Source organism: Mauremys reevesii, linkage group 15, assembly GCF_016161935.1.
Source record: "Mauremys reevesii isolate NIE-2019 linkage group 15, ASM1616193v1, whole genome shotgun sequence".
Taxonomy (NCBI): Eukaryota; Metazoa; Chordata; order Testudines; family Geoemydidae; genus Mauremys; species Mauremys reevesii.
Genome location: NC_052637.1, coordinates 4,056,157 through 4,070,379, shown reverse-complemented (window position 1 = coordinate 4,070,379; position 14,223 = coordinate 4,056,157). Strand labels below are relative to the sequence as shown.

The window sequence follows — 14,223 nt, the reverse complement described above, 5'->3', positions numbered from 1 at the left end:
TCCTCCAGGTTCAGCCTCACAGGGCCATGCCTCAGTGAACCTCCCCAACAGCTCAGGGGCTGATTGCAGGCCAGGATCCCTTTGGGGTTTTAATTACAGGCTGATTTCACTGAAAGTTACCTGTCACTGGTGTGATTGTACATTTTTACACTAAAGCCTCCAAGGGTAAAATTGGCTGGGTCCTTCCTGCTCAGCAAACAGCAGGAGTCATTTTCAGGCAAGGAAACACCCCCTTGCTGCTGAAGGCGGGGCATAGTGTGAATTCAGGAATTTGAAACAAAGCCTGTTACAAACTGCCCAGAGGAAGCCATGGCTGCAGAGAACCCCGTGGAAAGGCTCCAGGAGGAAGCGACATGTCCCATCTGTCTGGAGTATTTCACAGAACCTGTCAGTGTGGAGTGTGGGCACAATTTCTGCCAAGCCTGCATCAGCCAGTGCTGGGAGGGATCCGATACAGCCGCCTCCTGCCCTCAGTGCAGAGAAACTGTGCAACAGGGAAACCTCAGGCCCAACAGGCAGCTGGCAAATGTCGTAGAAATCACCAAGCAGTTGAGTTTACAGGCAGTAAGGGGAACAGGAGGGGATGGGGTGTGTGAGAGACACCAGGAGGCTCTGAAACTGTTCTGTGAAGAGGATCAAACCCCCATCTGTGTGGTGTGCGACAGATCCCGGGCTCACCGCGCTCACACGGTGGTCCCCATCGAGGAGGCTGCCCAGGAGTACAAGGTAGGGAATTGCTGTGAAATTTAATGGGTTAACTTCTGAGGTTTAATGACAGGCTAATTTCACTGAGAGTTCCCTGTCATGGGTGTGACTCATCATTCAGCTCTGTAAAGTCTTCATTGTGTGGGGAGATGCTGTAACAAAATTAATGATCTGGCTGTGCAGCAACAGAGGCAAAATATCAAATCTTGAAAGCAGGATCTGCATACACCCCACAGAAGGGCTACTCACTCCATACCCCCCCTCTCTCCTTTGCTCTCCCCCACCCTCGCTCACCTTCACCGGTCTGTGGCAGGAGGTTGGGATTCAGGTGGGGGTGCGGGCTCTGGGCTGGGGCCGAGGGGTTTGCAGTCTGAAGGGGGCTCTGAGCTGAGCCTGGGGCAGGGGGTTGGGGAGCAGGAGAGGGCTCCAGGCTGGGGCAGGGGGTTGGGGAGCAGGTGAGGGCACAGGGTGCTGGCTCTGGGAGGAGGGTCAGGGCTGGAGTAGGGGGTTGGAGTGCAGGAGGGGGTGAGGGAAGCTGGCTCCAGCTGGGCAGCACTGACTTACCTCAGGTGTCTCCTGGTCAGTAGTGCAGCGGGGCTAACGCAGGCTCCCTGCCTGTCCCGACCCTGCGCCACTCCTGGAAAGGGCCAATGTGCCCCTGTGGCCCCTGGAGGGGAGCATGCGGCTACACACGCTGCCCCTCTCTGCAGGAACCACTCCCGCAGCTCCCATTGGCCACAGTTCTAGTTGCCAGAGATTGCGATCGACTGGGAGAATCTCCAGGATCAACTAGTTAATCGCAATCGACTGGTAGGTGACCACTGGTCTAGCTAGACAAAAGGTGGGAAAGGAAACTGAGGCACAAAGCGGGGCAGCGAGTTGCACAGAGTCACCAAGCATGTCAGTGACAGAGCTTAGCATAGAACCCAGATCTCCCCAGACCCAGTCCAAGACCCAAACCACTTTGCCATGCTGCCATCTTAGCATCAGCCCCACCCAGTGATGAATCGTGTCCGTTAGGAGGGAGAGATGCCTTGATAAAGGTCCCAGGTGCACCAGGGAGAGGAGGATTCTGAACTCCTGTGCTGCTCCATGAGGGGTTAAACTCTAGAGGAGATCACTGGGCTAAACGCTGTGTGGGACCCCGAGCACCTTGAGCCCCCAAACAAAAGGGCTCCAGACAGCTCAGGTCCATGCCAAGTACCACTGGGATTACACTGGGTTGTAGCAAAACCAACCCCAGGCTGGAGCTGACCGGTGCCAGTCTGACCTGCTCTGTTGTGTACGTGGGCAAGGACCAGCCAGAGTGGTTCCACTCGTCCCACCAGGCAGCCTTTTGAAATCTCCCAGAATGCACTGCTTCCGGGATCTTTACCAGGGAACGGGACCGTGGGGTACCTTCCCAGGGGGCATTGCCATGGAGAGGGGTTAGGACAGCACTGGGGCAACCCCCAACCCGTTCTTTATACAAATCTGCATCATGTCTAATTAGGGAGGTCACTGAGGCATCCCCAGAACACGGGACACCCTCACACCTGCCTGCATGGGCCCGTCCTCACCAGTATCAGTCACCCTGTGTGGATCCCACCACCGTTTTTTCCAGCGTGCCACCTGCCTGCATCATTCTGCATGAAGGTGCCACCCCAGCCCTGCCCCCACCCTCACGGGTGTCCTCCTGCATCCTCAGTCTCCTCCTCTCCCTTTTGCACCAGACAAAGCCACGTCCAGTGCTGGGACCCTACCGGACAGGGACAGTGCTGCACAAAACTGGGACTGTGCAGCTTCAAACCAGACGAATGGCCTCCCAACATCTCACGAGTTTTGCCCTGGTGCTTAGACCAGCTCAGCCCAAACAGTGCAGCCCCAGGGCTTCAGGGCTGAAATCCCAGCCCATAGGGAAACCCAGGTGGCTTCTGAGATTTGTATCACTTTGTTTGTTAAACCTTCAAAAAACAGGTTTATTGATTCACCCCCATGTGACTCCAGTGCCCTGTTATGCGGAGGCGGCTCTAGGAATTGCGCCGCCCAAAGCAGGGCGGCACGCCGCGGGGGGGTGCTCTGCCGGTCACCGGTCCCACGGCTCCGGTGGACCTCCCGCAGACGTGCCTGCAGAGGGTCCGCTGGTCCCGCAGCTCCAGTGGACCTCCCGCAGGCACACCTGCGGATGCTCCACCGAAGCCGTGGGACCAACGGACCCTCCGCAGGCACGTCTGCGGAAGGTCCACCGGAGCTGCGGGACCAGCGGACCCTCCGTAGGCACGTCTGCGGGAGGTCCACCAGAGCCGCGGGGAGGTCCACCGGAGCCGTCTGCCACCCTCCCGTGGCACGCCGCCCCAAGCGTGCGCTTGGCATGCTGGGGTCTGGAGCCAGCCCTGCTGTTATGCTCTGTACCATTAATCAATTCACAAATACCAGTAAAGCTTGGGTATAATTGAGATCTCTTGCTAATTACTAAAAACACTGAACCAGAATTGGTAACGAGTCTGAATGTGACACGCTCCTAGTTTCCATTAATGAGGTTTCATCACCTTGGTGGTCCTGATGTTGCAAAGCGATTAGAACCACAGTCATCTTGGGTTTCGGGTGGAAAAACACCCACTTCCAAACAGGAAAAACACCTCTCAACTATCCAGATGAAACCTCCCAAATCATTTCTGTTTCTTCAGGAAAGAATCCAGGCCCATTTGAACAGTCTGAGGGAAGAGAGAGAAAAGCTGCTGGGATTGAAAGCGACTGGAGAGAGGAATTGCTGGGAATATCTGGTAGATGCCTGTTGTTATGAACCAGCAGGGACTGGCAGTGGGAGGTCTGACTGGAAGCAGACTCCTGTGTGGCCTACGTGAACATGGGCTTGTGTGTGTTTCTCCATGATCACGGATTGCTGGGTTAGATTCATGTGTAGACAAGCCCTAAGCTTTCATTTCAGTTGATGAGTAGCCCTTGTGGCTTGCCTGAATTCACACAAATGTCCCCGTGAACTACTTGTCCACTGGGTCTAGACATTTTGTGCATTTTTAAAACATTTGTTTCTTTTAACTCCCCTGATGTCTCTGTCAGTGTAGTGCTGAGTCCTGCCTCCTGCTGCTCTGGGTCTGAATTTCCACAGACCATAAATAACAGAAGATGCTGACCATGACTGACAGAGAAACATCCCTTTCACAGGGATACAGGGGCCAAAGGGGAAGGTGTGAGAGAATCCCCTGCCTAGTACCCACAGGGTAGAGTCAAATGTCAGAAATTGTAGGATTTTCACAGAAAATCACCCTCCTGCACACTCAGCTCTCCATGAAAGGACCCTGGGCTCCATCCACGTCCCTGACCAACCCTTGCCCTATTTCATACAGAAACAAATACAAACCGAGAGGCAGAAGATTGTGTTTGAATTTCAGCAATTGCAGCAGTTCCTGGAGGAACAAGAGCGACTCCTGCTGGCCCAGCTGGAGAAGCTGGACAAGGAGATTGTGAGGATCCAGAATGAAAATGTCAGTAAACTCTCCGAGCAGATTTCCCGTCTGAGTGAGCTGATCAGTGAGGTGGAGGGGAAGTGTCAGACGCCAGAGAGTGAATTCCTACAGGTGAGACTGATTGAGAAACATAGGTGGGTGCTCCAGGACAGCCAGCTCTCCCCCTCAGTGCTACCCACTGTCAGACCTGCCGATGAACTCCTCCCCCTTCTTCCAGCACCATCTGCCTGCTGCAATCAGCTGTTCCACTGTGTGCAGGAGATGCTGGGAGGGAAAGGGAGGAGCGGGGAGGGAGTGTGCTCACGTTAGGATTCCCTCCCCACTTTGAACTCTGGGGGACAGATGTGGGGACCCACATGAAAGACCCCCTAATCTTATATTCCATCAGCTTAGGTTAAAAACTTCCCCAAGGCACAAATTCCTTTCCTTGTCCTTGATGCCCCCACCAAGTGATTTAAACAAAAATTCAGAGATGGGTCACTTGGAATCCCTATTCCCCCAAAATATCCCCCCAAACCCCTTCACCCCGTTTCCTGGGGAGGCTTGAGAATAATATACCAACCAATTGCCTTTAATGTAAGTACAGACCAGACCCTTATCTTTAGGACACTAAAATCAATCGGGTTCTTTAAAGAATAACTTTATTATAAAGAAAAAAGTACAAGAATCACACCTGCAAAATCAGGATGGAAGGTAACTTTACAGGGTAATAAAAAGATTTCAAACACAGAGGACTCCCCTCTGGACTCAGCTTCACAGTTACAAAAGCAGGAATAAAACTACCTCTTAGCATAGGAAAAATTCACAAGCTAAAACAAAAAAATAACCTAACGCATTTCCTTGCCTTAGTTAGAATTTTTGTAATCTTAGATGGATCATTTCAGGTAGGTTTTCAGGAGCTGTTGTACCTGCTTGGTCTCTCTCTCTATCAGGAGAGGGAACAAACAAACAGAGCCCAAACAAAACCTCCCCCAACCCACCAGATTTGAAAGTATCTTCTTTCCTTATCTGTCCTTCTGGTCAGGAGCCAACCAGGTTATCTGAGCTTCTTAACCCCTTAGAGGTAAAGCGATTCAGTACAGCTGCAGGGAGGTATTTTATGTTACTCTTTCCTTTATATTTATGGCAGCTCACAAGAGGAGGCGAGGAAGAGACAGGGTGGAGGTCGAGTGGGAGTGGGAAGAGTTGGGTTGGGGTGTGGCATTGGGGAAAGGTTTGGAGGAGTGTGAGGCATAGGGTTGAGCCACCCCGAGGGACAGTTGGAAACCGAAACTGCCAGGCCCCCACAGAGGGAGGAGTGGGCTGCTGAATCATAAGCACTGGAGTCCAGCAGTCGGAGATCTCAGTGTAACTCGGCATGTGCATTGCTGACATCTGAGTGAGTATTATTCTTAGCAGAGTCACAGGGATATGAAAGATGGAAAAGCCCCATTAGCTCAGGGAATCAATGGCTCTGGGGCCAGGGCAGGGGTTCTTCCCCCATACTTCCTAAATCCCTTCCCTGGGATCCCCTGTGTGCGTGTGTGTCAGAGAGGACTGAAATTCTTTTGTCTCTCTCTCCTCTAGGACGTCAGAACCACCTTGAGCAGGTATGTGGCTTGTAGGAACTTTACACTTCTTAAGCACTATGGGGGTAGGAAAACCGCCCCCGATCATAGAGCGGCTGAAGTGGTTCCCCCCCCCCCACCACATCTGGTCAGGAGACGCACTGATTAAGCGCCGACCAGGTGTTTACCACTGGAACACGCTATGCATAAAGCACCAATCAGGAGGAAGGGGCGAGAAGTTGGACTGAGTTAGTACATGCGCATGATAGGATGATTTATGTAACCAATTATAATAAAAGGACGTGGAAAACCCCCTTTCGGGCGCTCCACTGGAACAGATTGACGGACTTGGCTTCATTATTGCTACAGTGGCTCCCTCACACTCCACAATGATGGGAAGGAGCTTGATGATGAGGGTAGCACCGCATCTCCCCGGGGCTCTACAGCAAAATGTGTGGGGAGATGACGAGTTGGATACAAATCTCTCTGATCAACTTCATCCTGGGGTGCTAACTCTTGTACAGAAGACTCTGGAATTCTCCAGTCAGTGGGAAAAACTGACCTCAAGTATTTTGTAGAGATGTCACATCCCTGGGGGACTGGCTGTCTCAGGATGGTGGAGATGGACTATGGGCCTGTCACTGCTGGGTACTGGTCACTATTCAGCGCAGGGCAGTAGTTTTCAAGAGCCTTTCCCCATCTGAGGGCTGTTTGGAGACCTGTGAGAAATGAGCTGGGGAAGGGGTAGTTGGTGTCTCAGTCTAGTTCCTAGAGGCAGATTTCTACAGCACTTCACCTGGGAACCTCCTGTCCCTGAGAGCATGGAGGCCAAGGAGTGAATTGGCCATGGAGACTCAATTCCCCTTTTGTCCCCAGAGCTGGTCTCTCCAGACCAGAGTTGAAGAATATTAATGACCTTTGAAGGGAAGGTTGCTTGGCCCTGGGCTGTGTTGCACCTGCTCTGAGGCTGGGAGAAGTCGAGGAATTCTAACTCCAGGCCCATTAGAGCAGCGACTCACTAGCCAGAACTTCTAATGAGTCACACAGTAAAATATAATCACGTGAAATTGTTTCCCTCCAGGTGTGAGAAGGGGAAGTTCCAGCAGCCAGAGGAGATTTCTCCTGAACTGGAAGAGCGAGTCAGTGGTTTCTCCCAGAAAACGATTGTGCTAATGGAGATTCTGGGGAAGTTCAAAGGTACCTAGAAGGGATCTGGGAATGGAAATTGGGATGAGCCTCTGAGAAGAGAATGGTGCTGATCAATTGGTTCACACTTAGATGATGCTGTTAAATTAAGAAATGACTCAAAGACTTTAAGGCCAGACGGGACCATCATGATCATCCACTCTGACCAACTGCACACTGCAGGCCACAGAATCTCACCCTCCCACTCCTGCAATTGACCCCTAACCTGTGTCCTCAAAACATGATTTTAAAACTTCAAGTGTAACTGGTTGAGCACTCAGCAGTGCGGCGCCTCCTGCTGGTCAGTCAGGGAATTAGCTTTCCCGCTGCAGAGTGCCCACTGCTGGCCAGTGTCTCTCCCGCCTCAGAGCCCCCCATGCCCCTCCTGGACTCCAGTGCCCTTTACCTTGGGGTTCTGCCCACAGCAGTACCCCCACACTCTGGGTCTCCTCTCCCAGGGGCATCCCAACCCTCTATACCCACCGTCCCTCAGTGGTTACTGCCAGTCATCTAGCCCCCTTTCTCTGGGGCAGCCTGCAGTCCGCAATGTCCACTCATCATTAGCAAAGGGGTTGGACCTACTGCCTTTCTAGCCCTAATACCATCCCTGGCCCTTAACAAGGCCTCAGCCTGGGGACTTGCCAGGCCAGAGCTCCCCAGCTCTGCCTGCCCCGCCCCAGCCCTGCTCTGTGTAAGGTACCTTGTGCTCCCAGGCAGCCCTGCAGTGAGACTCTTGCCTGCCTACCTCCCAGCCCTATGATCAGGGCCAGTTGTGGCCTAATTGGATGTGGCCCCAGCTGTGGCTGCCTCCCCAGTCAGCCAACCTCAGCTGCTTTTCACCTTTTACCTCCTTTTATTCCAGGAACAGGGTAACTGCCCCACTACACAAGTTACAGAGAATCCACCACTGACTCTAGTTTAAATCTACAACTGACCCGTGCCCCAGGCTGCAGAGGAAGGAAGGAAACAAATCCCCAGGCTCTCTGTCAATCTGACTTGGGGGGAAATCCCTTCCTCACCCCAGATATGATGGTCAGTTGGATACCGAGCATTTTGGCAAGACCCAACAGCCAGACACGTGGCAAAGAACTCTCGATAGCTCAGAGCCCTCCCTGTCTACTGCCCCATCTCCGGCCATGGGGCACATTTCTCAAAGTGGATCCAGCCCATCACTGAGCTCTGGTCCCGTTTGCAGCTAGTTTGGGCCAAATGGGCTGTAGGGAAGGAGAAAGCCCCTCCCCCATGGTCAGGGATCCCTCCAGCACAGGCACCTCTTGTGCCTCCTCCCCAGCAGCTACAGGCACAAGGTGGGTTCCTGAAAGGGCTGGGAATGGGGTGGGGGTGGTGAGGGCAGGTGGAAGAGAGAGCAGGTGGACAAGGGACAGAGCGACATGGGCCGTTGAAAGCTGGGCCTCTGACACTCTGCACAATGGCCTAAACACACGGGGGGCCATTGTCATAGGGATGTAGCTCTGGCTGGCTTTAGAACTTCCTCAGCCTGTGCCAAGGTCTGCACCGGCCCCTGCAGCCACTGAACAGCAGAGTCACAAATGGCCCCTCCCCTCTCTCCTTTTCCCGGTACAGGGGGAAATCGGACCCTTTGAGCCAGCCCTCCCCCACCTCAATTTCCACCTTGATAAAATAATTTTACTATTATTTCCATTTCTGCCTATGGAGGACGAGGCCCCGTCGTGCTGCTCTCTGTAGAGGTGCTAGGTAGACAGACCCAACAGCTCACAATTAGAGCCAGAATTTCACAAACTCTGAACATCTGGTTAGTGTCAAAGGGACCCAAGTGGGTAAAGTTACTTTTATGCCAAAGTCTTTGCAGGCTCTGTGTCTAGATTACGGCAAAAGGCAGTAAGTGATTGAGACAAACCAACTGGAGTCTGAAGGGTGGGAGGGGATGAGGAGGGAAAAGTAAATCTCTTACAGATTGTGTGTCCTGGGATAGTTGTGAGGCTGCAAGGCTGCTGGCTCCATTGCTGAGAGATGCCTGATTGAGAGGGGAAAATAGATTCAGACCTTTTAATATTAAATACCTGAGTGTGTCTCTGGGCCTCTCTGTCATAATTATAAAAAAGTTTCAGAGTGGGGATGCTCTTATGAATATAAAAGTCTGAAATCTCACCTCTCTTGTCCTTTCTCCCCCAAGACACTCTGCCGTCTGAACTGGAGAGAAAAAGGGGAGAATCATTTGGAGCACACAGACAGGGTGAGTCTGCAGATGAAGATTGCCTTTAAATTATGAGAAAATTCCAGAGAAAACGTCTTCATGAGATTGTAGCTAAAGTTACCAACGAAACTGACAGCGACCATGACACACACAGCCCTAAAAATAACACATTAAACAGTAAGGAGATCCAGGGGCCCATGTCTCCCCCCACAACACCCACACACTTTTAAAGGTGGGATGACCAGGACACTTTTCAGCATGGGCATAGTTTGGGGGAAGAGGGCCACGTTGCCCCCTGACACACACTGCAAGCCTTGGGCAGGCATGGAGCATTGCAGGCAGTATCTATGCTTTGAGCAGGGCAGCTGAGCAGCTCCTCTCTGTGTAGTGCAGCCCCTGCCCGCAGCACCAATCTCGCCCTGGTGCTGGCCTCTCTCAATGGCCCCACCCCTGCTCCTCTTTCCCTGAGGCCCTGGCCAGGCCAGAAGCCAGAACCAGGCTGCCATCCTGGGACTGCACTGGGAAGCCCTAGATCCAACACCTGCCCAGGGTGGTGCACCCCGGGGAGTGGGGACATGGGCTGGGGACTGCTGCCAAAGGCCCATGGACCCATGTCCAGGGCAGGTGGAGTGTCAGGGGCTCTCCATAGCGGGCAAGTCTCCCAGCCTGGCCAGGGGGCAGGGCCTCAGTCAGGGCCACGGAGGGGGCGGAGACACAAAAAGAGTCCTGACACCACCCTTAGTGCTGAGTTCATGCCCATTCTGATGAACAGAAACACTCTTAACTGAGTCACACGCGAACAGAGCTCCCTGCCACAACCCTCTGCTTCACCCCGGTGCAGGGGGTCTCCCATCGCTCTTCTCCAACATCCTGCCTTTCCTCTGGGCAGGGCTGGGCTCTCCCATTGGAGCTGCTCCCTGTTTCCTGGATTGGGGAGATGCTCTTCCTGTGAGACTGTCAGCTCCTCCTTTCTCTCTAGGCTGGAGATGGTGTTACCACACCCAGAGCCACCTCCTACTCTCTGGTTTTAAGTGGCTGTTCCCCATTGCTGCACCTTCCTCTCTGTTCCCTGGCCTGGGAGTGGAGGCTGCATTAGGGGAGGGAGCTTCCCTCTGGGGTATAAAGCTGGTACCTGCCACTTCTGCTCCCTCGATAAAAGCTTCTGACGCCTTCCTGGCTGTGTCTGTGCTGCTGGGAATGGGGCAGCACCAGCAGCGGGATGTGGGAGCTGAAGCCTCTGTGATAAATGAGAAACGAATGAAGTGGGACCTGTTACAAAGACTGAGGAGCTGCAGTGACATCTCTGCTCAGTCTCAGGGCTGGTCTACACCGGGGGTGTCGATCTCAGATACGCAAATTCAGCTACGTGAATAGCGTAGCTGAAGTCGAAGTATCTTAGATCAATTTACCTCTCGTCCTCACGGCGTGGGATCGACGTCCGCGGCTCCCCCTGTCGACTCCGCTACTGCTGTTCATGCTGGTGGAGTTCCAGAGTCAACAGGAGCACGTTTGGGGATCAATATATCGCGTCTCAATCGATTACTACCCACCAATACAGCAGTCTAGACGTACCCTCAGGTGCCCAGGACAGAGGCAGCTCCCTGGGATCCGGGACTGTCCCAGCCTGAATGGGGCTGCTGGGGAGCGTGAGAATTGGCCCCAGACTCCCCCAGGGCTGAGCTCTGCCCCTAACGCTCTGATTCTCTCTCCAGTGAATGTGACTCTGGATCCAGACATGGCTCATCCCAACCTCGTCCTGTCTGAGGATTGGAAAAGTGTGAGATGGGAACACACGCAGCAGCGACTGCCCAACAACCCTGAGAGATTTGACACTTGGCCCTGTGTGCTGGGCTGTGAGGGATTCACCTCGGGGAGACATTGCTGGGAGGTGGAGATAGGGGTGATGGTGGGGGCTGGGCAATACTGGGCTTTGGGGGTGGCCAGAGAGTCTGTGGGGAGGAAGGGACAGATCAACCTTCGCCCGGAGGGGGGGATCTGGGCTGTGCAGCAGGTGGGGGATCAGTTCCGGGCTCTCACCTCCCCTGTGACCCCTCTGCCCCTGAGCTGGTTCCCCAGCAGGATCCGGGTTTGTCTGGACTGTGACCGGGGGCAGGTGACATTTATCGATGCTGGTGATGAGGCCCCGATCTTCACTTTCCCGCCGGGCTCCGTCCCTGGGGGGAGAATCCAACCCTGGTTCTTTGTGGGGCCGGGATCCCGGCTCTGCCTGTGTCCCTGAGACATGCACCAGAGAGTGGAACTGGAAATCAGCCTCTCTAGCCACACACAGCCTAGTCTCTATGACCTTGGAGGACTCCCATCTACCCAGCCTCTGGCACCTCATCTCTATGGCCGCTGGAAGCACCTCCCCCGCCCTCTTTGCAGCCCCATGGACGGGAGGGGGAAGAACCCCTGAAGCTGCAGGAGGGGCCCTGAGGGGCAGAGGTGGGGGCTGGGCAGTGGGAACTAACAGCTGGGCAGGAGGCAGACGGAGGTGGGGGTGGCAGGGTCACAGCATGAATCAATCAGGGTTTGGAGGGTTGGGGAGAAGCAGCAGCAGCCTGGAGCATTTTGTACAGATCTGTGTCCTTAGATCTCACTGGGGGCTCCCAGCCGGGGATCAGCAGGAGGGGAAGGGATAAGATCAGGGAAAGAAGAGAGCAGCCTAGGGGGATGATCTGTGACAGGGAGGAGAGACACAGGGAAATAAACGGGGATAGGAAGTGAGGCTAGAACAATGAATAGAAAAGGACAGTATGGAAGGAAAGGGAATGTGAGCGGGACGGGGAGATTTATTACACGTTACTGAAAGTGAGACTGTAACTCATTAATTCCCTGTATTAATTCCGGGACGACTGTCCTGTTGTTGTGCCATTAAAAAAACTGTTCTCGGTGGTTGGGGAATCTCCTTTCCATGCTGTGGTTATTAAGTTTCCTTCTCAGCTCCATTTTCTTACCACCTTTAGTTACTGACTGTAAATAAAACTTTACAAACGATTCTTTGTGTTTGTTCCACTTTACTGTCCCAGCTGCAGGTGCTGGTGGCAGAGTCCTGGGATTTGCTTCCTGACTTGGTTGTGCCCCCCACAGGGAATGTTGTGCCCCTAAGATCAGGGCCGTCCTTAGGCATAGGCAGCCGCCTAGGGCACCACTAGGTCTGGGGGCACCGCTCTGCCGGGAGCCCGGACAGATGGGAAGCAGTGGAGCATGTAAGAGCAGGCTGCTGGGTCCTAGAGAGAGCCGAATGCAGCACAGGCTGAGGGAGGGGATTGGCTGCTGGGGTCTCTGGGAAGGGGAGGTGGTGGTAGCGGTTGGGGAAGGAGCTCACCTGTGAGTGTGACTCTTAGCTGAGGCAGGCTCTGCGGCTCTGGAACCAGTATCCTTTGTTGTCCCCCATAACATCCATTCTTCTCCCCCCTGCCCCACGGAGCACCTCCTCCTTTCTCCCTCCTCCCCAGGAGCATCCCTCTCTCTCTCCTCCCTCCCCTAAGACAGGGCTGGGTTGGGTGAGGTGCTGGGGGGTAGGTGGGGGAGGCTGGCTGCCTGCTGAGGAATTAAAGTGAAAGTAACTCACTTCCTCGGCCAGGATTGGAATGTCACACAGGGCTGGGCTGGGGTTAGCCAGATGTGTGAAAAATCAGGACAGGGGGTTGGGGTAGGGTGAGCAGATATCCCTATTTTATAGGGCCAGTCCCAATTTTGGGGTCTTTTTCTTATATAGGCTCCTTTTACCCCCACCCCGTCCTGATTTTTCACACTTGCTGTCTGGTCACTCTAGGTGGGGGTAATTGGTGCCTATATAAGACAAAGCCCCAAATATCAGGACTGGCCCTATAAAATCAGGACATCTGGATCTGGGCACCCTAGCTGGGGAGTGCCTCTCCCCCAGGCTGGCAGCTGCCAGCGATCCACCTCATCCGGGGGGAGCTACACAGGGCAGGATGAGCTGCTGTGGCTCCATGGGTGACCTGTCCCTGAGATCAGATGCTGTGCTAAATTCACCATGGTCCGTAAGGCTGGTGGTGGTGCCCATTGGCATGTGATTGGACCTGAGGGTTTGCTGCTGCTGTTGCCACTCTGCACCCCAAGAGGTGAATTTTGGGGTCTACTGCAGCTGTTGGACCAGCAGGCTGGGGGGTGAGCCAAGCATGAAAGCAGTACTGTGTTGCCATTTAGATTGTCATTTAACAACTTCGTTTGCCAAAAATGCTTGCTAACAATCCTGAATCCAATTTCAATATTTTTTTAAATCAATATCTTAGCCAAAAACAGAAAATTAAGTTGTTGACAATTATTAGTGACAGGTTTGGTTTGAGGCAGGGAGTGGGCCAGTTTTCATCAGAGAAACAAAAAATGTTGACTGACTTTCCTATAGCCTGTTACTCCTGATAAGAGCCCTCCAATAACTGTAATATGCTCATCTCCTTACTGGTGTATAAAGCAGGGATCGGCAACCTATGGCACACGCGCCAAAGGTGGCAGGTGAGCTGATTTTTGATGGTACGCAGCGGCAGGCTGAGCGGCTCAGCCCATCACTGCTCTGGGGTTCCGGCTGCTGCCCTATTACCAGCTGGGATACCGGCCGTCGGCCCCACTCAGCACCTACTGCTGGCCTGGGGACCCCCAAGGAACCCCAGGCTGGCAGCGGGCTGAGCAGGCCGGCTGAACCACTCAACCTGCTGTCAGCCTGGGGTTCCATTCATTCAGCCGGCAGTGGGCTGGTGGCGGGCTGAGCAGGGCCAGTGGACGGTTGAGTGGCTCAGTCTGCTGCCAGTCTGGGGTGCCGGCAGCACTCAGCCTGCTGCTACTCCGGGGTTCCGGCTGCCAGCCCCTTGCCAGTCAGGAGCCCAGTCGCCGGCCCCACTCTGCCTCCTGCCAGCCTGGGTGAGCAGAATCCCAGGCTGGTAGCAGGCTGAGGGGGGTTGGCAGCCAGGATCCTGGCTGGCAGGAGTTGGTGGTCAGAACCCCAGACCAGCAGTGGGCTGAGCAGGGCCTGGGATCCTTGTCTAGGGTTCCAGCCACCAGTCCCACTCAGCCCGCTGCCGGTCTGGGGTTTCATTTACTCAGCTGGCAGTGGCCTGAGCAGGACCGGTGGCCAGGACCTCAGATAATAACAATAGTTTATTTATATAATATAGACATAGAG

At 54.0% G+C, this 14,223-nt stretch overlaps 1 protein-coding gene across 1 annotated transcript; it reads left to right on the top strand.

Moving 5' to 3' along the window:
- The first annotated feature begins 275 nt into the window (after positions 1–275).
- On the top strand, positions 276–11,509 carry LOC120383909 (zinc finger protein RFP-like). The gene is made up of 7 exons (XM_039502234.1): positions 276–726; positions 3,372–3,467; positions 4,050–4,280; positions 5,736–5,758; positions 6,798–6,913; positions 9,057–9,116; positions 10,790–11,509. Exons 1-7 carry the CDS (start codon positions 310–312, stop codon positions 11,314–11,316), a joined length of 1,470 nt encoding a protein of 489 aa, XP_039358168.1. The 5' UTR covers positions 276–309; the 3' UTR covers positions 11,317–11,509.
- The last annotated feature ends 2,714 nt before the right edge of the window (positions 11,510–14,223 follow it).